Source organism: Juglans microcarpa x Juglans regia, chromosome 6D (assembly GCF_004785595.1).
Source record: "Juglans microcarpa x Juglans regia isolate MS1-56 chromosome 6D, Jm3101_v1.0, whole genome shotgun sequence".
Lineage (NCBI taxonomy): Eukaryota > Viridiplantae > Streptophyta > Magnoliopsida > Fagales > Juglandaceae > Juglans > Juglans microcarpa x Juglans regia.
The window spans coordinates 27,982,300-28,009,484 of NC_054604.1; the positions used below are offsets into that span (position 1 = coordinate 27,982,300).

General features: G+C 36.2%; 1 protein-coding gene across 1 annotated transcript; it reads left to right on the forward strand.

The window, feature by feature from the left end:
* Window positions 1-17,959: 17,959 nt before the first annotated feature.
* Window positions 17,960-18,937, forward strand: LOC121235736. Its single transcript, XM_041132118.1, has one exon. It carries the CDS (start codon window positions 18,168-18,170, stop codon window positions 18,789-18,791), a length of 624 nt encoding a protein of 207 aa, XP_040988052.1. The 5' UTR covers window positions 17,960-18,167; the 3' UTR covers window positions 18,792-18,937.
* The last annotated feature ends 8,248 nt before the right edge of the window (window positions 18,938-27,185 follow it).

Genomic DNA, 27,185 nt, shown 5'->3' on the forward strand with positions numbered 1-27,185 from the left:
TCCACCTAAATGTTACCATATGTACAATGGACAATGGGTACTCCACAAACATATTATTGTTTGTGTTTCTTCATCATTTTATCATTTTTCACTTGTATTCACCTAACATAAAATTCACTTTTATTAATTCAAAAATAATTATTATCATTTCTTCCATGAGATCCTAAAAAGGATAAGCAACTTTTTAAAGTACTCGAATGACATGTACAAGTTCTACAAGCAAATTGAGTGTATTATTTCTTGAGAACTGCTACATATACAAAGAGAATACACAAAAGTAAATCTGTAAATTGACGTAGATTCATGGGATCTGTTAGATTTACTTTACAATAAAAGTAACTTTACAATCTGACGTACCACATCAAGCCACATTAGTTTGTGGTTTACTTTTGTATAATCTTTTTGTGGCTCAAATATTTTCCTTATTTCTTAGTTTTGATTATAACTCATCCACTCACTCACTCTCTCTCTCTCTCTCCCCCCTCTCTATGTTATTCGATTGAAAGCATATCTAGGAGGAACTCAGCTTCAACATATACAAGTTCTACAAGCATGCAAAAGTACTATTTTTTACTTTTAGTAGAGCTCTCTCACTCAGTTTTTCTGTCTATCTATCTCTTTCTATCTGTTCATGTGTGTTAGTTATTCAGTTCAAGTTGTATCTAGGAACAAACTCTAATTAGTTGTATACAGGTTCTAGAGTTTTTTTAATAATAAATGTACAACTTTGCAAGGCAATTGCTTCTTTAGCATTTCAGACAATATCTAAGAAACAATTATAAAAATTATTGAATGATTATTCTATATATTTTGGCCTTTTTCTATTATAAAAGAAGGTGCATGAATTTTGTTGGAGCAGTCAGGTCCAACATTTTGATGTCCAACTTGGATGACATGTACAAGTTCTACAAGCAAGTAGATGTATTGTGCATTACTTTTGAGTAAAGTTCTCACTATCTCTTGGTGTGTGTGTGTGTGGTAATCAGTTGAAATTGTATCTAGGAGGAATTCAACTTGGACATGTACAAGTTCTATAAGCATGCATTGGTATTATTTTATACTTTTGAGTAGAGCTCTCTCTCTCTCTCTCTCTCACACACACACACACACACACACACTCTTTCTCTCTATTTGACTATGTATGTGTGTTACTTATTCAATTGAAGCTGTATTTAAGAGGAATCTCTAATTAGTTGTTGTAATACCCTGCTCATTCCTTTTTACGTATGCTTTTCTCTTTCTGACGTAAGTTACCTCTTTATGACGTAAGCAATCCCGAGGGCAGAGATTATGTTAATTGTCTGCCCCTTCCATCTAGCGACTGCGACACTCGTTAGGCGTGCCGAACCCCAAGGCATGTTTCAAAAAGATATTATGTGACTTCTAAGGCAAGCCCAATGTTTTAAATGTATTGGAAATAATTATGTGAGGTATTTCCAATATTATTGAATTAAAATTGATTTTAAATACGACAATTATAGTATTCTTGAAGAGCTCCAAAAATATTATAATTGTTGGAAATCATTTCAATATTTATTATTAAAATGATTTCAACTATTTAAAATATTATGAGATTTAAATTATGTTGAAAGCTTTAATTAATTAAATGATTTTATCCTTTTAAATATATTAAATAAGACTTCATCATTTATTAATGATGAAGAATATTATTTTATAAACTAAAGTTAGTTTAAATAATATTCTACCTTAATTCCTCTAAGTGTTTTTAATTAAGTTAATGTTTACGCATTTTCAAATCAATGTTTTAATCCTCCATCGTTAGATCGTTTTGAGGATCCCCAGACGAAGGGACTGAATTAAATACCCAGACCCCTCTTCCTTCTCCCTCACTTTTCCCCAGCTCTCTCTCTCCTCCCTCTCCCCAGCGTATGTCGCACGTTGCTTATCCAAGCCACGTCTTCCATAGCTTAGCCCGGCGCCGCCAGGCCTCACCGCCCCTTCTACGGGCTCCACCTCACTCCGGCGAGCCCAACCAGCCCAGCTCCTTTCTCTCACGCTCTCCCTTTCTCCCTTTCAGAACTGCAAAGCCCGAATGGGCATGATGCCCATTGCATCGCCGTGCACCACCACTCCCACGGCAGCTTCTCCTCCAGCTGGCCATCATCCTCTAGCAAGCTCAGCCTCACTCTCCTTATCCGTCGAGCACACGCACCATACCCATGAAAATGGGTTCACAAGGCTTCAAGGACACTGATGCTCCTAGCGTTGCCGTGCGCGACCACTGGACACCACCACAGGCACCTCCTAGCCTCCCCCTTCCTCCTCCACGTGACCCACGACCCGTAGCCCTTCCTCCACGCACGGGCTTCCCCCTCCTCTCACGCACAGATTGCACACCTTCCACCACCGTAAGCCGTCACCCACAGCGTGTAACCGCCACCTTGAGCCTCCTCAGGCCACCACCGAGCCAACCCAACCACCCGCAGCCTCGATCTGCCACCCATGCACTCACACTCTCTCTCCCTCTCCCACGGCTTCTCCTCCACCGTGTGGCCAGATCCGCCGCCTTGAGTCACCATGGCGCCACCTAGATGCCACCACGAGTTCCACCGCACTTCCTTTAGCTGAACCCAAGGTCCTAAACCACCACTTTATGTGGTGGGTAACCACTGTATGTGATGGACAATCACTGCGCGTGACTGACCGCCACTATACACGGCTAGATCCGCCGTGTTACGCTCCTTGCCACCATCACAAGGCCTTCACGAGCCCTTCCAAGACCACATTTAGCTATCCAAACTCCCAAACAGTCACCGTACGTGGGTTAGCCGCCACGTACGACCCTTCCGGCATCATCGACTGTGACGATCAGCGAGCAACGCACGGGTTATCCCGTCGATGGTATAACCCTTTATCCCTCGATTATTTATGTTAGATGTTGATTAGTTGATTAGGTTGTGGACTATGCTGTTAGTATTGTGTAGTTTGTTGTATTGTGATATGCCGTGTAGTGAAGTGTTGGGCATCCTGTGTAGTGAAGTGTTGGGCATTCTGTGTAGTGAAGTGTTGGGCTTACCTGTGTAGTGCACTGTGAAGTGTGGAGCGGGGTTGGAGATTGTGCTGTGCAGTGTTGTGGACTGTGCGGTGTAGTGTAGTTGTGGAGTATGTGTTGTATTGGTGACATGGCATGTGGAAATGGGAACAGTACACACTTAGTGTACTCTGTGTGTGGCGTAGTGTGGGATAAGGAGAGTATATGTAGAATATACTCTCCTGGCATATTGTGGAATGGGAAGAGTACACATAGAGTGTACTTTATATGGCGTGGTGTGTGAATAGAGTATACGTGAAGTGTACTCCATGTGGTGGGGTGACGCACCATATGGCGAGTATGCCATAATGGTGATGGGTCGTAGTGTGTATGAAGAGAGTACACGAGAAGTGTATCCTATGTGGTGGAAAGATGCACCATATGACGAGTATGCCATATTGGTGATGGGTCGTCGTGTGTACGAAGAGAGTACATGAGAAATGTATCCTTTGTGGCGGAAAGATGTCACTATATGGCGAGTATGCCATAATGGTGATGAGTCGTAGTGTGTATGAAGAGAGTACACGAGAAGTGTATTCTATGTGGTGGAGAGATGCATCATATGGCGAGTATGCTATAATGGTGATGGGTCATAGTGTGTATGAAGGGAGTACACGAGAAGTGTACTCTATGTGGTGGAGTGATGCACCATATGGAGGGTATGCCATAATGGTGACGTGACGTAACGTGTGTGAAGAGAGTACACATGTAGTGTACTCTATGTGGTGAAGTGATGCACCATATGGTGGGTATGCCACAATGGTGATGTGGTGTAGTGTGGAATAAGGAGAGTATATGTAGAATTTACCCTCCTGGCGTATTGTGGAATGAGAAGAGTATACGTAAAGTGTACTCTGTGTGGCATGACGTGTATGAAGAAAGTACACGTGAAGTGTACTCCATGTGGTGGAGTGATACACCATATGACGGGTATACCATAATGGTGATGTGGCATAATGTGTGTAAATGGAGTACACGTGAAGTGTACTCCATGTGGTGGAGTTATACACCATATGGCATGTATGCCATAGTGGTGATATGGCATAGAGTGTATGAAGGGAGTACAGACGGAGTGTACTCTATGTGGTAGAGTGATGCACTGTATGGCGGGTATGCCATAATAATGATAGGTTGTAGCGTGTGAAAATGGAGTATATGTGGAGTGTACTCTACGAGGCAACGACACTCCGTGTGGCTTGTCGCAGAGAAAATGATGGTTGTGTGGTTGATGGGCGTAGAATGTGGTGAATAGTATCGAGAATTGTGGAACAATGTCCTGAAGTAGTTGTGGCATAGCCTGTAGTCTGAGGTGACAAGTGTCACCGTGATGGACTTATGGCTAGGAATATACGTGAAGTAGCAGAACAAGTATAAGAGTACGCAGCAGAAGCATGACTGGGCAACGTCACGAAGTGACGTGGTTCCTGATAGTCAGGCATATGATGGGTGAAGAGTTATTGTAGAAATAGCGTAGCAGGAACGTGACGAGATGTCACGATATTACAAGAGTACGTAAAGAACCGTACTCGTGATGAGTTAAGAAATTGATATAAGAATGACGTAGCGGGATGTCAGGTGATGTGACAAGGTCATGGTATAGCTCGGGTGTAGTCTCGAGCTATATGACGTGATATAAGGCGTAATGGTAAATGAAGCCTTGTCATGTTAAGAGTTGGGATGAACTGTCACAAGGGGGTAGCATGAAGAGTCATGCTAGCCGGGTTAAGAGAAGGTTGGTATCGGAATATGACCCTTGTCCCTGCGAGCAGGTGATCAATGTGTTATATGTTGATCTTAGGTGATAAAGGGGTAAGGTACATGTGTAATCTGTCCTGAGTACAGTTACACAGTGCTTAAGCCTCAGAGTTGGCTTAGAGCCGTGTGGCTTGTATGGTTGGGAATGAGGATTTAGTATGGGCTAAGGTGCATGGAGGTAGTGACAGGTGTATTGTTAGGATTGAGATGCGTGATTCCATCGGTAGGTATCATGCGTCGAATGTGGTTAGTAAGAAGAGTAAGACTAAGGTCTTAGTATCTTAATCCTAACGTGAATCATGGGTTCACTTTAGTGGATGAGCACTCGAGGCAAGACCTTGAGTTGGAAGATGTGGTGACCGTAGTGGTCCCTGAAGGGTTTAACATAGTTAAGGGCTTGTAAGAGCATGGGATAGAAGAAGAGCGTTCTAAGTAAAGCGTAGTTCTATTTCTAGCTTAAGTTGTTTATGCATTAGATAGAGAATGACGTTAAGGTTATGTGTATGCATGTAGGTTGCTATCTTATACGCACATGAATGGACTGCATGATATGCAAGTAGCATGGAGTCCAGGAAAGTGTTATGTTCATACTCTTCTAGAGTCTTTTTAAAATATAAAGAAACGAAACTAAACGTTTTTCCTCACGATGCTTTACGAAAAGATACGAAAGACGTTTCACGAAAGAAAATGCTAATTGTTCAAAGGTATAAGTATGTATGGCCCTCCTTGGCAGCCCCTTTTTACGCAACGAAAGTATTAATTGTACATATGTGAAAGGATGACTATACGCTGTATCTATTGTATGTATTTTCTAAGAAAATCTACGAACTGATGGAAATGCACAAAAGACATGAGAACGGACGCCTTTATGGATCCTACGAACCGATGCTTTCATGAGTGCCATGAGGTGATGCTCATGGATGCCATGAGAGACGAAGTTCAAGGTGATGCTTATGGATGCCATGAAAGCTGACGTTTAAGCCCATGTATGTTTCTAAATGATGTTTTCATGAACGAACTGTTAAACGAAAGATAGAACTGAATGAACTAAAAAAAGGAAAGACAATTTTCGGGCTTACGCCCTAAACAATGTTTTCTCATGAAAAGAAATGTTTTCTCATGAAATGACTGTTAAATGAAAGAAAGAACTAAATGAAAGCTCCAGCTCTTTAGAGCTGACATGAATGAATGAAAAGCAAGAAAGACATGAAAGCATGAAATGTATGAAGACACGTAACGACCACATGAATGAATGAAAGGGTACCAATGAATGGGCAGATTGCAATGCCGGGTAAGTAGTACTGAAAGTGCACCCAGTGCTACCCCCTATGAAAGGGATTCCCAACCCGTGGCCACAGGCAGAGTCCGGGTTCAAAGGAAGACCGCTAACCCCAATACATGAGGCGTAACAGTGTGTACTGGCCTATGAAAGTGATAAGAAAGAATGTATGAACGCATGTATGCACGAACGCACGAACTTTTAAGAAATGAAGGCACTGACGGGGGAAATGTTTTACCAAAAGAAAGTCCATTCTCAAAAGAAAATCCCATCTAGTGAAGTTTTCAAACGAACGCACGTATGCACGCACGCATGTACGTATAGTATGTATGAATGATGAATGCATGAATGAAAACCTATGTTGTTATATTTTAACTGTATGAAGTAATGCTTACGAGTCATCGACTCATTTTAGTTTTTATGCATGTCCCTCCCCCTCACAGGAACTGAGTGAAAAGGATGGACACAGCTCATGGGGAAGAGCATGAAAGTCTAGGCACGAGTTTTAGTCGTACGAGGGACCCTTTTATTGTAAGATTGATGTTTTCCGCTGTAAACCTCTTTTATTCTAATAGCATATTTTTATGTTATAAATGTAGAGTCTTGCACACTGGGTATGCAAGTAAGAAGTTTTAAATCGGACGGTAGGACAGGCATTACAGTTGTATTATGATCTCTAGGGACAATTGCTTCTTTTGTATTTTAGAAAATATATAAGAAACAATCATAAAAATATTGAATGGTTATTGTTTATATTTTGGGCCTATAAACCTTGTTCAATATATTTTGGCCTTTGTTCCATTAGATAAAAAGGTGCATGAATTTTGTTGGAACAGTTATGTACAACATTCTGATGTCCAAATTGGATGACATGTACAAGTTCTACAAGTAGGCGAATGTATTGTTTCTTACTTTTAAGTAGAGCTCTCTCTATCCTTCTATGTGAGTGTGGCATTCGGTTGAAGCTGTATCTAGGAGGAACTTTGTTTGGACATGTACACGTTCTACAAGCATGCACAAATATTGTTTTTGACTTTTGAGTAGAGCTCTCTCTCTCTCTCTCTCTATATATATATATATATATATCTGACTATGTGTGTCTTACTCAGTTTGAAGCTGTATTTATGAGAGTTGTATTTGGACACTAGTGATTATTTTTTCCCAATATATATACTACTTTGCAAGGCAATTGCTTCTTTCATATTTCAGACAATACCTAAGAAAAAATTATAAAAAGGATTGAATGCTTATATATATATAAGCCATATTGTGAAGCCCAACTCCTAAAAGCCCAAACCTAGTTCTTTTATCTTTTGTTATTATGAGCTTGGCCCGTGTAGAAGCCCAAACCAAGACCTAGCCTTTTACCCCGTACGACGTCATTTTGGGCTTAAAAGATTAAAACCCTAAGCTTTTCCCTTCTTCCTTTCTTTTTCTTTCCTCTTCTACGCTGCACCCTTCCTCCATGGCTCTATCCCTCTACTACTCTTGTGAGCCCTACATGCCACCCACGCCCACCATGAGCTCGCCACCACGTGCCGAAGCTGGGTGTCAAGACTCCATTAAAAACTGCCCTAGGACATGGTCCTAGGCATGCATGGGCCAACCAAGGCCACCAAGGACCAATGTCGTGGGGCACCATGGGTTCCACACCACTATCACTTGTTTATTTATTTATTTTATTTATTTTTATTTATCAAGGGACCTATTAGGGTTTTCACTTTGTATTATCTATAAATAGGACCCTTAGACATTTAGTTTACATCTTTTGAACCTTTGGCAAATTCCTTAAGTGGGTAGACTTGTTCTTGAGATCATCCTTTGGTGCTTAGCACTTGGGCTACTTGGGTGCAATTCGTGAATCCCTAGTAGAGGATCATCACCTTGCAATTCGTGAATAGGTGTGATTCAACTTATCTTGTTCTTGCAACTTGGTGTAATTCGTGAATCCAAGTTGTTGTTATTTTTGTTACTTTCAAGTTTATCAATAAAGAGGTTGTGCAATTCGTGAATCATAGTTGAATTGGCTATCTTTTGTTCACTTTGTTCTTAAGTGTTTATCACTTGTTCATCGTGTTCTTCATTTGTTCTTGATTTCATATTTTTTTTTTTGCATATCAAAATATCCAGTGTGCTCCCAAATTTTCATAACATGGTTCAAAACCAGTTTGGTGTTAAAATAAAAAAAATTAGATCGGATAATGCATGAGATTATTTCAATCGTATCTTATCTCATTACTTTAAAAAAGAAGGTATTATCCATGAATCCTCCTACATTAATATCCAATAGCAAAATGACATTGCTGAGAGGAAGAATGATCATACACTCTTTGTTAAGCACTTAGATAAAGGGGGAGTCACAACTCTTTTGGTATATGTTGATAATATAATTATGACAAAAAATGATGAGAAGGAGAAGGAAGCCTTGAAAAGGTGTATTGTCAGAGAATTTGAGATAAAAGAACTTGGAAGACTAAAGTATTTTCTGGGAATTTAAATAGCCCATTCCAAACAAGGCATCGTTATTTCACAACATAAATATGTAACTGATCTTCTAAGGGAGATAGGAAAGTTGGCATGTAGACCCGTCTCCACACCGATCAAGCCAAACCACAAACTTGGAGAGGCAAATGAAGATCCAGCTGCAGGCAAGGAAATGTACCAGAAACTGGTAGGAAAACTTATATATCTTGCTCACACACAGCCAAACATTGCATATGTCGTGAGTGTGGTTAGCCAATTTATGCACAGCCCGAGAGAAGTTCACCTACAGGCTGTGTACCGTGTACTACATTACCTAAAGGCCAATCTTGGCAAGGGAATTCTATTTAGAAGAAACGCCAGATTAATTCTTGAACCATACATCGATGCTGACTATGTAAGCTCACCAGTTGATAGGAGGTCTACTACAGGTTATTGCACTTTCCTTGGAGGCAATCTTGTGACCTGGAGGAGTAAGAAGCAAAATGTGGTAGCTAGATCAGGTACGGAGGCAGAATTTAGGGCGATGGCTCAAGGAGTGTGTGAGTTACTATGGCTCAAGATAATTCTGGAAGACCTTAGAATCAGATGGGAAGGACCAATGAAGTTATTTTGTGACAACAAGTCAGCTATCAACATTGCTCACAATCCTATTCAACATGATAGAACAAAACACATTGAAGTGGATAGACATTTCATAAAAGAAAAGTTGGATAATGGATTAATGGCCAACTCGCGGTACTCACAAAAAGGGCTTAGCAGTGCAGCATTCCAATGACTTATCTTCAAGCTGGGAATGAAGCATGTATATTCACCAGCTTGAGGGGAGTGTTGGAAAATAGATAATTGATTCCCTCAATCTTTGGTATATTAGGAAACCTATATATTTGTATCTTTGACTTCCCTAGGATTAGGGGATAAACATTAAGGAATCCCACTGATATAGAAATCTGTTTTAGGAAGGAAAGTTTCCTATTTTATTTCCTTGTAATTAGCTCTGTAAATCAGCCATGTAATCGTACATATAGTCTGTGTAAAGGCTACAATCGAAATAATACAATTGATTCATTTTTTCTCACAGATGTCATAACCACAAGCTCATATTGATTGGTTATACCAATGTAAACTAAAGACCATGGCATATGTACTTTTCTCTAAATTAAAACCATGGTGATTTTCCCCTTTCATATTCATGCTCCTTTCTTCTTCTTCTTCTTCTTCTTCTTCTTTTGATAAAAAAGAAATGGCACAGGATCAAGAATAAGACTCAAGTCTCATACCCATCATGTACTTGCTCTTGAAAACCTGAGACTTCTACAACTGCACCAGACAATAAAACTCCCTTTTGTTGCAACAATTGAAAAAAATCAATTGCTACTTGTCCTTACCAAATTCATCCTGCAACTTTCTTTTATGATGCTCATTCAGGAACAATGTTTCATCATAAAGAAGCCTTTTCACCTGAGATTGAAAAAGTTTGATAAGAAACATATAACAAAATAAGCCAAATACAATCAAATATGTTCATTCAATCCAAATAAAGGAGAAATTTCTTCATGAGATTGTGAGAACAGAACTTGGCGTGGAGTGGTGGCAGGGGAGGGAGGAAGAGCTGGGGGCCGTGGGTTAAAATCATTCAATCCAACCAAACATGATTAAAACAAATCGTTTGTCTGAAAATAAATGTATGTGTAGTCAGCAAAATAAAGAAAAAGGAGGATGTAGTAGACAAACTCTGGCTGGAATCTAGAGTTTAGGAACACATACCAGCAGAACTCCCAGGTTATGTTCTGGAGGTGCTTGGAACTCACGGAGACTCTATGGCATGAAATGTGGAGAAGTCAATACAACATAATTATTTAGGAAAATAAAAACAAACGGAATAAAAACAAAAAAGTGTTTAAGATTTGCAAATACTGAGAGTTAAATAGGAATTTCAATGTTTCCTTAGTTTGATGAACTTCATTAAGTTGTCGAAACTAGCATTATAATTAATAGGAGAAAAGATAGAAAGACGAGACACAAAAAATATATATAATGAAATTGTATGATGAATAGCATTACAAAGCAATCTCTATAAAACAGTGCTTGTATTTATTTAGTTTTTGCACCCTGGCAGGAAAAGAGAGAAGAACAGAGAGGGTTGGTGGGCATGCATGGCCAATAAGGGAATGACTAAATATCTAGAGCAACTTGCATCAACCAAAGAATTTTAAGTGTTCAGCAATCTTAATGAAGCAACAATTATTGTGTTAAGCTTCATAAGTGTTCACAGATTTTAATGAAGCAGCAATCAAGACCCCAAGTTCACAATATTTTAACTCAAGTCAGGTACTTCATGTATGCATTTTATGGTTGCAACTTAAATAAAGAATCCAAAATCTATAGTAAATACACTAAGAACTGCACCAACACTAATCCCAGACTTGTTGAAAGGGAAAAAATATAGTTGAGCAAGATCATTAAACTTAACAACAAAGTACTCTAAAAAAAACACATTGGCATGGAGCATTCACAAAAAGTTTTAAGGTAGGAATTATTAAAGTTGAAACAAAAAGTTCTCAACCAATTTTCAAAGCAATTTGTTGTCCTTAAGTAATCACTATATATAGTGTGATTCCAATGAGTATGAAGCTCATGGGCTTGATTAATTAGTCATAAGAAACCTGTACATGAATATCAGAAGCAAGCAAACCATAAGAAACCTAATCTTATCACATGCATAATGTCTGATACAAGGAAAGATAACCAAAAGACAAAAAATTTTATATAGACATGCCAAAACTTTTGTTTTCCAAGTATCAAAAAAGAAAAATTTCCTTCAATCAAGAAAGATAAACCAATCCATCATCACTTCTTACTTAGTTCATATCCTTAGTTAAGATTTACTTTGCATCCATATCTTAATAGTTATTTGAAAAGATAAAAAGATAAAAAGATTGATTTCAGCCCCAAAGAAAAGTGGTAGCTTACATCCTATTAAGATTTTAGTGGATACATATATATGATGAGTATGGCAGCTTACATCCTATTAAGATTTTAGTGCATGCCACCCGCACACACAAATTAAAAGTGATCTTTAATCTGATCCAATGTAGTACAGTGCAAAAAAAATATGAATGTCCACAAAAATTTGAATGTAGTACGATGCAAATGAAGAATGTAACCGTGGTCTTGTATACTCTTGATATATGCAGTAAGTATCTGCAGTGATAGAATCAGAAACACCTTCTAAGTTCACATGTTCACATCTAAAATTATCAACATAAATGATGTTTAAAAAGCCTTTAAAAGGGGAAGCTGAAATTGGCTATTGCAGTGGATGGTCGGTAAATCACTACAAGAACATAATAACAAGACTAAGAATAAAACGAAATAATTACAAGAAACAAAGATCACACGCAAGACATAGAAAACCAAATGGTTTAAGTCAAATTGACTCTGAGAAGAGAGTAGACTCAAAATAATAATAAAAAAAAAAAAAATCCTAAAATCAAGATTACTCTCCAACAAAATGCAATAAAAAATAAAAAAGAACCTAAAATTATCAATGGGACATCATACAACACTACAATCCACTGGTAAAAATCCTAATCCTTTGTTTTCATGAAACCCTAATAGAAACAATCTCCCAAACATGCTAAAATCGATAGTCATTGTATAAAATCAGACTGATAATATAGTATTCACGAAAAAAAAAACTTAATAGGATAACTAGAGAGAGAGAGAGAGAGATAGAGAGAGAGAGAGATGAACATAGAGAGAGAAAGAGAGAGAGAGAGAGCATGAGAGAGACGAACGGAGAGAGAGAGAGAAAGAGAGAGACACTCACTTGCTAGGTGAGGTGGCGACGACGACGTCTCGGTAGCGGCATAACGTGGGAAGGGACGGTAGTGCACAGGCTCGGGAAAGAAGGTCGAAGTGGAGAAGGGGGTACGGTGATAAAGAGTCTGAAGACTGGGTAAGGCTCTGGGAGGGGAATTCAAATGTTTAGTGGGTTTTGGCGCCCCAGCTCAATCCCGTCGATTTTATCCCTTTAGGAGTAGTTTTTTAAACTTGTGGCGAAAGTTTTCACCGTTAAAAGGCATAAAATCGCTGCAAATACATGATTTCGTAGCCCATGTTTAAATTGTAAAAAACTGCGACAATTTTATTTTTGCTGCAAAAGTTCACTTATTGCAGCGATTTTAAAATTGCTGGAAAATGCCTGATTTCTTGTAGTGTATTTCTCTACCTTCAGACTTGCATCAAACACTTTCCAATTCTTCATTATTGTTCTGTGAAAACCAAGCTGCTTTACATATTGCTGCCAACCCAGTGTTTCATGAAAGAATAAAGCGTATTGAGTTGGATTGTCACATCATAAGGGAGAAAATACAAGCTGGCATCATTCGAACTTTACATGTATCTTCAGCTCATCAAGTTGCAGACATCTTAACTAAACCATTGGGTTTTAATTCTTTCTTTTCTCTTTTGTCCAAGATGAATGTGCATAATATATACAATTCATCTTGAAGGAGACTATTAGAGAACTAATTTTGTTAGTTAGTTGCATTGGTTATGTTGATTTTACTTTTATAGCCTTCAGTATTCTACATGTATAAAAGCAGAGCTGTAACTTCAGATATTACACAATAATACAATTCATAATTTCTTCTTCTCAGTCGATGACTTCACTTCATATCTTTGTAAGTTGTAACACCATGTTCACCGATATCACATGGTATAGTCAGCCGATCATAAACCACCGTAAATGTTGTTTGTAAATAACTTGAGCCATCACCATTAAAGAGCGGGAAGGGATCATAGAGCCAACGCCCACTTTCTGACTTTCTGAACTACATCTAATTCCAAATGCTAGGTCATTGATTTGCAGTTATTATACCACGATTTCTTCCTTCCGGTTTTAACGCTTTAGATTTTAGAATGTCTACCAAAAAATATCAGATAAACTAATGGGGCTTAACATGTTAAGTCAGACGATTTATTTTTTGATTTTACAATCTAATATATATATATATATATATATATATATATATATATATATATATATATATATATAACCCAACTACACATTAGATTTATAAGATAATTTCTTATAATTGTTGTTGGTATTTTTTTTTAATAGATAGATTTTTTTTGTAACCTTTTTTTTAGTGCTATTACGGTAGCATTATAAATTGAGAAAGGTCTTTAACGTGGTTTTATTCTAATCCGTTAATAGCTTTAATGGTTCAAGGGTTAATGTACACTACAGAGTTAGCTACGGTTTTTAGAGAAAAAATTATGTTTGACGATTGTGGGGTTGAAACGTTTTTTTATCATTAGTTTTGTCACTTTATTTCTTACCGGTTTTGGGCTCTTGTGTTTATTGCTAAGCCGTTTGAATTTTCTCTCCCTCTAATACTCTCTTTGATCGGCTCTTTGTTAATGGTGTAATAAGTTAGTGCCGTCAACTTTTAGTTAATTGGCTGCTATTAAGTACCATCGATGCCCAACGTTTTTTCTTTTACGTTGAGAGTTTCTTTTTCATTGAATGCCCAATTGCCGGATGGAGAAAAATGTTTATTTTTTATTTAAATGGTTGAGCTTATTGAGAGAAGTGGGGATTTGTCGAGTATTGTTTTTCCATTTGAGTGAGATGTTGTTTTATAGAGAAAAATCTCTAGAGAGATAAAAAAAGAGGGTTGTACCTAGATAATTTTGAGAGTTTTTCTAGATAAATGAAAAGTGTTCTTTTGGTAGAGCTTTGAGCTCAACCACTTGTCCAGAGTTGATTCGGGCTATACGATGATCAGTTAGGCTGTTGTATCCTGGAGGAGTCAAGTCAATAGGAGTTCTGCTGCACCGGTTAATTTGAGACTTTGTACACTGCAGAGGGCTTGCATCTTCTTAAAGAGAGCGATATTTCCGTGCCTCAGTCCAAACTGATTTCGTTTTAATTTTAATTTCATTGTAATTTTTATTATATTATCATGTAAATCACCAACAATTGTTTTTAAGAATTAAGTATTTTTCTTTAAGTTTTTATCTTGCTCGCCCTCTTTTTGTTTTAGTAATTCCCAGATTCTCTATTCATAACAATACTTCCTTTTTCCCGTACTCAGTTGTCCATTGAAAAAGTCGTAACAAACCATCCAATATATGGCTCTGATCACTTGTCCCCTTAAAACTCCTCAAAGCTAGCTTTCCCGCCATCACACATATAAATGAACTTCTCTAGTAATTCCTTTTTTTTTTTTTTAAATTAACATGATCTCTCCTCCACCAATCATTGGGAGCATGGGCAATTGCATGCTTGGCATTAGGTACTAGACCCAAAAGAAAGTCCTGAGCTCAAAGCAACTATAAATGTGCAGCCACCTAGAAGTTTAAAGGATTGTGAAAACTGGCTGTAGGATTTTAGAGCACACGAAGCCTATGCTTGTAAAAGATGTCTTAGAAGAGTTTCTCAAGTTATGGTTTTTAACTCTCAGAAATACCATAAATTGCGGCACCTTCCTTTAAATTATATATGAGTACTTGAAGGTTGGACATGTTCATTATCTTCTCCTATATATCTAGCGGTGCTTACTTTCTTTGTTCTACAATATTGGATCGATATTGGTAAAAGTGGTACAAAGATATAATGAAAGTTGTTATGATCAAGCAACAGCTAGCTTCACGACTTGCTGACCGAGAAGATAACAGTGGAGGACATGGTCATGGGAATTCGGAAAAGTGTATCGATTGGTGTTGGTTCCATGTCAAGGTGTGGAGACCAGTGCATGTATGCTTGAGACCATACCTGAGTAGGCACTTTATTATTTGGGGTGGAAAAAGGTTTCCATGTTATAAAGAACCTGATTATTCTTCAATCCACCCGACAGCACTAGGAAAAAAGTACTCTATTTTTTCATGAGAAAACAGAGAGACACCATCTCCATTCAGTACTACTTGTAATATGCATCATAAAAAAATTAGTCCTACATTTTTGTAACCTCAGCTTTCTACTTGTGTCGTGTGTGTCATTAGTGAGGATTATTAATAAAATTGAATTATCGTCGTAAAAAAAAATACACCTCCATGCAGTTGGGATCAAATTCATGAAACCCACATACAAGGGCCTCGTTTGGTTATATAAACTATTTGATCTCATCTCATCTAATTATTATAACTTTTTCAGATTCTTACACAATATACGATACACAATTCAATTTTTTTTAAATATCTAAATAAAAATTATATAAAAAAATTATATTATAACAATATTTTATTCAACTTTTAACTTTCATCTTATCTCATCTCATCTATATAACCAAACGAGGCCTAAACACATAGATCATCATTAGTGAAAAATAAATATTATGACTCAAATCCAGAAAAAAGGGTTGCAACATAGCAAGCCCCAAAGGTTCACATTAGCTAAGAAGCTGCCCTCTTTTAAATTAGGCAGTAATTAGAAATGTATATTCTTTGTTATAGATTATATTTTCTCAGGATCAATAATTAGTGTATCAACAAGAAGTTTAATTTCAATATGGAATTGATCACCTCAAAGTTGTAGAAAAACATCCCAAATGTTAGACGCGCTCGCCCCATATATGCAACATTTAGCGGAAAACTAAATACACATAGTACACATATCTAATGCATTAAAAATCTCCAACCCATATACCCCAACTATTCCTAAACTACATACATATATAATGAATATGAGCCAGCCACACCTCTCCTCTTAACACAAAAGGCCGGGGTCATAAATATTTCCTGCTATTTCATATAAATGGGAACCCAAGGACTACTCTTGTGTGACAAGCAGTTCATGTTGCAGATTGCAAAGAGCCATTTCCCAAAGGTCCACCAAGAAAGCAACTTCAAGGAATTGCGGCCGACGGCCTGCCCGGCCCTCAATTCCTGCGGAGCTGTCCCATTTTTCAATATTGTTCTTTTCCAGTGATTTCTTTCTTTCATTCTTTTTTGTTTGTTTGTTTGTTTTTTTTTGTTAAAAGTTAATTCTGGAGTCACGAGATATGAAGATGTTGATAGCAGCCAGTTGCCTTGAATATGGTGGTGGTGGTGATGATATGATACATGTTCCATGGACCACGTTGACAAACTCGAAAAGAATATATTGGTGTAAACGGTACTACTACTGGCCGGACATCAAAATGCCGTCCACTCGAACATCATGTGTCCATTTTCGGTTAGTACTGTTTTATTAGAGGTACTCGATCGATCATTGATGTTTTGGAGTGCAAATGCGGTCTCGTCATTGACTATAGGGACAATTTACAACCAATACATTTAATGCTTTTTGGTGGCACTTTGACAAATTTTTGAGAATTAATTTGGCAGCTACAACATTAATTTCATGAATACCAACGGCAACCATATATGCGTGTATTTTGACAAAACGTACGTGACAGTGCTATCACATGAGCTGTTGCTGCATTCCATCATAATTATTGATCATAGGTTGCATGCATTAATTTTATTCAAGTACAATTAATATAACTAGCACCAAACATGATGGTTAACATGTTTGAACTCTAAAGGTGGGAGATCTTTTACTTTGAACGAACAAGTCACATTTATTTTTAAAAAAAATATAGAATTGGGTTTCATAAATAATTCCAAGGGACTTTAATTAGCTCTGATTAATCATAAAATAAATAAATAAATAGAAAAAGAAGGTAAACCTGCGCACCACCGCAAGAAAAATATTTTTCCGTGGCTAATTATTTATTACGAAAAGGATTATAATTTACTATTAAAATGAGTCTATTCTCATTATAAATATTCATTTTTGTTGTAATTAATTCGTCTTAAATATTCATTTTTCTTATAATTCCATAGTTCGAACGGTCATTTTACGGTACGTATTGTTCCTTTTTAGAACTCCCCGGATGAGTTACATTCGGAACATCTTTCAAGCCTTAACACTCCTTGTAGATTGATTGGTGTCGAAATTTTAAGAGGAGATCTAGCATTATATAGACACCTCTCACCCGCGTTAAGTAGCATGGTAACTCATGATTTAGTTTGCCCTTAAAAAGAAGAAAAGGGATTACTTGTAATGGCCGTAGAAATTAATGTGGGTCCAAATATTTGATTTTTGGTAAAAGAAAAAGTACAAAAGGAAAGGAAACCAAATGGTCCCGTTCTTGTTCATTGACGGGCGATTCTAATCATGTTGACTGGCTTGCTAGCTAAAGGTTTTAGATCAGTGTCTAGGATTCTGGAGCCTAAATGGGTCCCAAACGATCATTTAGTTGCAACCATTGCTCATGCTCTCCAACTCCCAAGTAAAACTTCTCTCTTTTTTTGGGTGTATGAATGAATATATTGGACCACTTTACATTACAATATACATTGTCACTAGTGGGCTTTGCCACATTTCTTCTGTCTTTTGCAACTTTGTCTTCTTTGGTGGTTGGAATAAGAAAGCTCCCAAGAAGAATCCCACCGACGCTTACCTATCCCACCTAGACTTTCCCTCTCTTTTATAACCTCTAAAACGCGCCCACCACCATTAATAGCTAGCTAGCAAGAAGATCAGCTTTAGATAATTTTAGCTGGCTATATAGAAACTCCACCTCGATTAGTGCTAATACATACATGGGAAACTGTCTCTTTGCAGGCTTAGGAGAGGTCGAACATGGAGTAACCAAAGTGGTCACATCCAACGGAGGCATCATGGAATTCTACGCTCCAATAACCGTAGGATGCATCACCAATGAATTCCCTGCAGGCCACGGCATTTTCCGCAGCCATGATCTTTTCTGGAAACCACTCCCTCACCACGAAGAGCTCGTGGCCGGGGAGTCCTACTATCTCCTCCCACTCAATGACATCACAGACGACAACACGCGCACGCACGGACAAATCGTCAGGCGGCAAGGCCACGTTCGATCCATCAGTAGCGTATCTTCGTCGTCGACGTTGGCTGCCCCATATAGGATGTCACTCGATTACCAAGGGATGCTGAAGAGGTCGTACACGGAGGTCTTCTCAAGGTACAACAATGGCCGGTTCTGGAAAGTGAAGCTGGTGATATGCCCAGAACAGTTGTTGGAGATACTGTCGCAAGAGGCTCGCACCCAAGAGTTGATAGAGAGCGTGAGGACGGTGGCAAAGTGTGGTAATAATGGTGGGGTCTCGCCTGTGGAGTTCTCAGATGCATGGAGCCTCTCAAGCAGTCGGAATGCTTCCTCTAAGAAAGAAGGCTTAGTGGACATTTAGGGGAATTAATGTACAATTCTCACCTTAATTGGTTTCCTTTTTTTGTTTCAAGTTCCAGGCGTGGTATGAAAACTATACCCTATGTCATGTCTTCAGTACTGTTGTTTCGTACCTATGCATGTTTCTGTAGCTGTCTTGGGCTTTCATCGAGAAAGAGATTTTTGTCGTCTGACTACATATGAAGGAAAGAGCAGTCGGCAATGTGAATTTGTGAACTGGGAAGTCATATCGGAAAAGACGGCGTGTACAGCCTTCACCCTCTTTTCTCCTAATAAACTAGTTTTCTAAATAATAATAATAGAATGAAGACAACGCAATTATATTTTAAAATAAGACTATTTTTACAAAATTATTTTATTTTTATAAATTATTTTCTAGAAATATCTCTTAATTATAATATAATTATATAAAATTAGGAAAAAGAATTGTATATCTATCATTTTTTTTTTATAAAGAATATGTGTGATCCAACTCCCTCGTCTCCTCTCCATGAGAAAAAAAAATAAAAAATAAAAAAAATTCTTGGCTTCATCTCTCTTAAAACTTGTATAATTGTTTTGGATATCTCATTTCTATTGCTAGGATGTTGTCCAATGTTAAATCTAATGCAATATAATTGAAAGATTTATAGAGGAGGAAATCCGTGTTCATATAATGATAATACTAATCTGTTTTAGATCTTACAGTCTGAAAACACGTAGCCATCTCCTGGGTTGGGCTCTCGACGACCACCAATTTTAATCTCTCAAACCACCTTGAGTTGGACCATCAATTAGCTGAACTTTTTTCCTTGGATCCAATCACAAACTAACTGCTCAATGATCCTTGTTTTCTTGGCAAATACTATTTACTAAAAGAGTAATGTTAGATGCAGTTTTAGGATGTACAAATCTCGTACACTTCTTTTGAAAAAAAGTGAAGTCTATTGTAAAAAATAATTATTTTTATATGAATCCTAGATTGATTATTTTTTTTATAAAAATAGAGTGTGCGAGACTTACATGCACTAAGATTGTAAATATAATTTCTCTTACTAAAAGCTGGACTGGGGCTGGGTTGAGCTATCATTTTACTTGATATTAGTAGTGTTCAGCATGAGCCTGGCTGGTTTAGAACCTGGGCCCTGTAATGTTGTTAGTAATGGCCTGCATGGTTGTTCCAAACTAGGAGTGGCTAACACAAAAGTACTTGACTATACGCATGGTTCTTCCAACCTGGCCCGAAATATGTTGGGCTAGACTTTCACATACGCATATACAATTACATTATATAATTTTCAAGTTCTAGTTTTAGTTTTTCACGTCATCCACTAATATGTTAATTAATCATAAATTCAAAATAGATTAAAAGTCATAAAATTTTAATGATTGTTATTAAAAAAATAATTTTTTCATATGGATATCAGATTTACCTGTTTGTTTTTTAAAAGAGAGTTCAGAAAACTTACACATTCTAAAACTGCAAATATCATTTCTCATACATATAATACCCATTTGGAAATCTTTCAATAGAGACTAATTAATGACAAAGTGACGTTCTTTCTCGATCATATGCATGTTGTTGATTAGGGCATTGGCACCATATTCTCTTAACCAAAGTCAAGCCATGTTAGATCGCTATCAAAATTTAACTTTAGTTAGTCTTAGAGTATAGGCAACCTCTTGTGTATTGAATTTGGATACTTTTGGTGTTCACTTCTCTAGAAGACCACTTACTTTATGGAACATTACGACTAGTTACAGTTAATTAGGTTTGATCGATAGAGCACAAAATGACATACATGATGATGATACATGTCATGCAATTATTCATTTGGCGCTAGTTTATAACTATTTCCATTACTTTCTGAATTAATATTCGACCACGCATGCATGCCTCCAACGAACAACCAACTTAATTATATGCCGATGATGTCCTCCAAAAAACAAAAAGTGAAACAAGGCAAAAGAAAAGATGAATGAAAATATTGTCTGAACACACACACACACATAACCAGTGTGACACTTATAACCTGCACCAAACCCTATTATTATTCAACATCGGCTGACATTTCAAATCACCATTTTATTAATTTTATGCCCTTTATCATTTATATTGTGGTGGTGGCCACATATGGGGAATGTAACATGAGTGATTACGGTCAAGCTTTCTAGAATTTTTGTTTTTTTATTTTTTGTTTTTTTAATTGATGCATATATGGTCTCGTTATATATAACATGATCGATATATATATATATCATGATCGATATATATATATATTTATATATATATATATATATGTTTGCGCTTCATGCATGCATATGATCTGTTTAATATTATGTTAAAAATTATTAATTATTTTGAAGTTTAAGTTATTTTGAAAAATTCATGATAAATTTAGTAATTTAACGATTATTATTATTCTAACATGAGATTAAATTATTATTAATTTCATCAAAATTAATTTGAAGAAAAAGATATGAATTAAGCAGCCCATGAGGCTAATTGAAAGGATTCTATGATTTATCCGCATTTTAATAAATTGTTTATTATTGATCATGATGTTGTTGATGAATAATCAATTAATGCACGAGAAAATTATTTGCCATCTTCAACATGTGCGAGCTAAAAGCAGTACCTAAAATTTACTGTCGAGAAAATAACTTTGATTTTCATGGCTCATCAGTATATAGTATGGTGGACGTCCGAATCTTTCTTCAGGAAAGCAGATCAGAAAATGTTAGGGAAAAGGTGGATATATAGGGCCATATATTAATTTATGGTCGCTAGCTGCAATTAAAGGCAATAACTTTATAAATTAGTCGTAAACTCTGGAGAAAATTAAATTTAGGTGGCATTGAAAAAGATAAATATTCCAAATGAACGGTACTAGACAAGTCGCTAGATCAGAGATTCAGAGATATTTGGTATATATCTTTTTGACCTATGTAAAAAAGATGATCGATCTGCATGACATTCAATTAATTTGTAGATATAATTTTTTTTTAAATATAGTAATAATGCATGCGACTATTGCAATCGAGCACCGCGGGGGTGGTGGGGGGGTTTCGTTGCAAGGAAGTCCTCCAAAAAATACAGAGAGAAATATATATATATATATATATATATATATATATATATCATAATCATGCCTAATTATAAATTTCATGCATGCATATGGTCATTTACGTTAATTTGTCCTAATGAGTTGGTTTGGCACTGTCAAGGAGACATCATTTTCTTATATTCCGCACCAACCATTGAAGTTAGCATTTATAGTGACACAAGGAAACGGAATCTCATGATATTGGCCAATTAAAAAAAAAAGTAATTTGAATTCGATGGCTAATCGACTCTCCTGGCAGGCTAAACCTCAGTCCACATGACGAGGCCCTTACCCTGTCTTTAGAATTGAAAATAATGTACCCACCAAGTTTGGTTGATCTAAAATGGCTTGAACGGATTCAAATCTTCCGTAGTTTTGCTATAACTTTTTTTGTTTTTTTTTACAACAAACAGAACTTCATTAAATCAACAAAAGGATTACAGGCACAAATCAAACCACAAGGTTTGAAATAAAAAGTCCAGAATACAGTCCCCCCCCACATAGTTTTGCTATAACTTAAAATAGAAGAGAGACAGATATATAAATTAGTACTGGCCGGGATCTCAAATAATTTTTATCATGATCAAACTAGTACTTATTATAAATTTTTAAGGTCCATGTGATCTATTCCACTGATCTGAGCCTTGGAGTTCGGGATTCAAATCGTTCTAAGAAGTATGCATGTTTAATATGATTAGTTTGTGTTTACCCACCAGGTAATTTGGCTGAAAGAGCCACCGATTTAGTTCTTCCCCAGGCGATATATATTCAGTTTTTGGTGTAAATACCTAGCTAGCTAGCCTCTGATCTGTTGAATATTGTCGTGACTGATCTGGATCATCTTGATCGACCATGTGTGTGCAATTGTATATTTCCCAATTAGCAAACTACGTGTCACTCTCAATGATCACGTACGACACAAAGATTAGCATGCATATGTCACTAGTATGCAGAATACCTAGCTAGTTAGCTAGATCGAGTAACATAGCAACAAACATGCTGACCCCATGACAACTGTTCTTCTTTCTTAACAATATTATTTTCTTAATTATAGGTTGGGGAAGAAAAGATAACTTCAACTTTTTCTTGATACGAAATGATCCCTTTTAGTTGATTTAGCTTGTCCGAACTGATATTCGATCAAGAGTAGTACTACTGAAGTGATGCCGCCCAAATGCTTTTTGTTAAAAAATGTGAGCCAATAATATTTCTAACTTCTTGATTAATTAATTAATTCTCCTCATCATCTAATTGATCCTGAATTACAAATTAAATGACTTGTAAATTTATGGATAGATACCTTGAATGCATACCCTAGCTAGCTAGGCACAATTGCATATATATATATATATATATAATTTCCTAATTTGCAAACAACGTACGTGTCTTTCTCAAAGATCATCACGTATGACATGCAGTACTACAAATTAATATAAACAATATTAGATAGACGCCCCTACCAATACTACTAAGAATTCCCAGACAATCACATAGCAACCAACATGTTGACCACAAGCATTGTTTTTTATTTTTATTTTTTATTTTTTACACGATTTTAATTAATTTCTTAGGTTGGAGGGGAAAATTTTCTAACTTTTCTGGCCGAATACATAGGAAATCTCCTTAATTAGTAGGACTGAATTGATATTCGATCAAGATTGAAGTGATGCCCATATGCTTTTTATTATCTTTCTTGTGCACAATAGGCCGGCCAGCCAGGGCACAAGAAATAATTAGGGTACATGTACAATCAAAATTTCCATGCATGTATGTTTTAGGTTGTGTTTAGATGTTGAACTGAGTTGATTTGAGTTGAGTTTAGATGATAAAATATTGTTAGAATATTATTTTTTAATATTATTATTATTTTAAAATTTGAAAAAGTTGAATTGTTTATTATATTTTGTGTTGGAATTTAAAAAAATTGTAATGATAAATTGAGATGAATTGAGATGATTTTAGTTACCAAACGAAGCCTTAATTAGCAGGTTGTAGTAGTACTGCATGCATGATGAGCAGCCCCAGCAGCTAGCTAGCGACGTGAATTATATCCCCCACGAACTAATCAATTTGAAGAGCAACTTGGAGGCAAAGGCCCATGTTTTGAGATCGATCATCAAGACCTGTTTCTTGAACCAACGTCATTGGTGACAAATTATTCTCCTTTTATCAATATCTTCTCATGTATATTATAAGCGTCGACCCTACTGATTTCAAATCTTGATCCGAAATAATTCACGAACGAAATGATCGATCGTTATATACTTTACGGCAAAGCTGCTTTATTGAGATTCTCATACTGACATTAACTGACCACTGTTTGGATTGTATATAGCTGGCCGGGAAACTAATTCATTAGAATAAGTTGTTGCTAAATCACGTTTTAATCACGTTTTAATTCGTAATATGGGGCCTAATTAAAAGCCTTGCACAATGGATAAATTAAGGAGACCCTACCCTAGCCTATACGACAAACGTACGTATTCATTACTCATATGGGTTCTCAGACCAACGAGACAGGCTTTCGGGACTCGAAAATGTAGCTTTTTCGGTGAAGAAAATGTAAATTGGAGCTATATTTTTGTTGGGTTGGGTGAAGGGTTGTACAAAATTCGATCAGGACAGGAAAAATTGATCGGAATTGACCGAATATTGGAGTCGGTCTCGGTCCTAAAAATTGTTGACTAAAGAAGTTTGGTTCAATCTCGACGTCTATAAATTTTAGACCGGACTAAACTATATATATATTTAAAATATTTTTAATAATTATATAAGTCAATTATATATTATTGGATGGTAATATATTCTTTTTATATAGTAATTATATAAGTTAATAATATAATTTTTATTTAATTTATTATTATTAACCATATAAAATATTAAATAATAGATGCAATAAATTAATAATATATTATAAATCATGTGATAATTTATGTTATTATATATAAATAGAAAATGGTAAAGAAGAAATATTAGTTCCATAAAGCATTTTCTCTAAATTTTAATTATTCATTACTAATTTTTATTTTCTTCATGTATTATACTATTTCTCTCCCTTTCTCCCTCATTTTCTCTTCTTCTTGGCTCGAGTGGTATGTCTCCGGCTTGCAGGTACTACCGTAGTTATAAGAGAAGTCATTGCATGCAGCTTTTAATGTCGATCGATCTGCACTATCAGTAGGTGTGTCAAATCGTGTTAACGGGTCGTGTTCGTATCGTGTCAAGATATGTATATTATACTATATAGGTTTACCCTAACCCATCCCGTTAAGCTTATCGTGTCAAGATCTCAAACCCTAATACGACTCATTAACATAACCGGTCGTGTCGTGTCAACCCATTTTGACCCATTTATGTAAATAGATTGAACAGATCTAAAATTAACCCCTTTATCTAGTTAAGTTTAGCATAATTTTATATAAATAGTAAAGTCACTATATCTATAAAAAATATAAAATTAACTACAAGTTCAAAATTACAATCCAAATAATAAAAATATCGAAATTAAAATCCTAAAAATTTTATTTTTTAGGTATAAGGGTATAATTGTAACTTTAACTTTATTAACGGATCATAACGGGTTGACCCGTTATCAACCCGTTAAGCTATCGTGTCTTAACGGGTCAATTCGTTTTGATCCGAACCCATTAAGGCTAAATCCTAACCCACTTTTATCGTGTCGTATTCGTGTTGGGTTAACGAATCGTGTCACATATTACCATTTCTAACTACCAGATGCCACTTGATGGCCGCGTACGTATGAATATGCCTCAAAATCTTTTTCATTACTTTGCAACAAGCTGTGCTCCTTGAAACCGATATTTTCACATGGATTTCCTGTAAAATGATCTCGTGCTTATTATACGCACGATATTCATCCAATCTCCCCCTAGCTGTCACATTAGATCTTCGATCTAATCTATTAAAAGTTGTGGAATAAATAACTGCAATCTTCGATCTAATCTATTAAAAGTATTAAAAGATGTCTAAGAAAGAAAAAAAAATAAAGAGAGACAACTAAACGTCAAAATCAAGAAAATTTAGGCGCCCTTTTTTAAACATACATGATTTATACCCATTTTTCTGACAAATTCCTATCATGAACCCAAGCCACAGGCTAGATTTCGTAATTAAGCCAAATATATGATGTAATTCTTAAAATCGATATTATTAAGATAAATATAAATAATTAAATCTATTTATTCATATTAGCTTAAACTTTTAAAATAAGTGATAATTTTATATAATAGTATCAGAGCAGAGGTATTCTTGAATTCAAATCCTAATTCTTATATTCAACCCATTTAATAAATATTAGATATATAAATGAAATAACATGATTGATTGTTTATGTTTGGTTCTTCTTTATCTTTTAGTAATAATATCATGCATATATAATACCGATAATTTCAACAAAAGGAAATCTTGGTGAAACAGTACTATAACACGTGCGTACGTAATTATATATGTACACACACATGATCTCATATGCATTCATACCAATCATTAGGTAATTGTCCAATTAGCTTACTTTTGCTGGGTATATTTGTTAATTGCTGAAAGCATCTTGATCCTTCGTATGTATGGCGTGATTTCTACCCTTTTTTTTTTTGAAAAAAAGAAAAGAAAACTTGTTGCAATTAATCTCATATAATTATTTTTCCATACACGATGATTGAACACTTGAATATGTTGACTACTGCCTGTCGTCACCATGACATATATGCACTCATGAAGAGGTAGTACTGATCGAACTTCTATCAGAGACGACGGCCGCCTACATGCACGCACGCACGCTTAATTGCGGATATTAATACTAATTTGGTAGTCTTGATCGATCGATCACTTGCTACTTGCTACGCATGCACTTCTATCTTTCTACGAGGACATGAATTTGTGAAGAAAAACATAGAGCTTGGACACAAGTTTTCAACTCTGATGGGACAACATGAGCAATTAATTAATTACTTAGTTCGTGTAGATAAGGTGATTTCTGCTATATTAATTAATCTGTACGACATGGTGAATTCGGGTGCTTTTGATTGGAATTGAAAGTAAACATCTCACCTATCCTGTAAAAAAAAAAAAAAACAGTAGTACTGATCTCCACAACATTTATAGGGTTGTGGGATAAAATAGGTGCCGTATGTATATTTGCAATGCAGATTCCAGAAGAAGTGCTCGATCGAGTTTCCGTAGATCAGTAGACTACTGAGATACCACAAAAATCACGTGGACGTTCGTTCGAATACGGAATATGATTGTAGTATAAATAAAAGAAACCTACTTATTATCAAAGAAGAAATAAA

What these genes read in the sequence shown, in the direction of transcription:
- LOC121235736 (XM_041132118.1), top strand. Translation starts at nt 18,168, where the DNA reads ATGGGAAACTGTCTCTTTGCAGGCTTAGGAGAGGTCGAACATGGAGTA.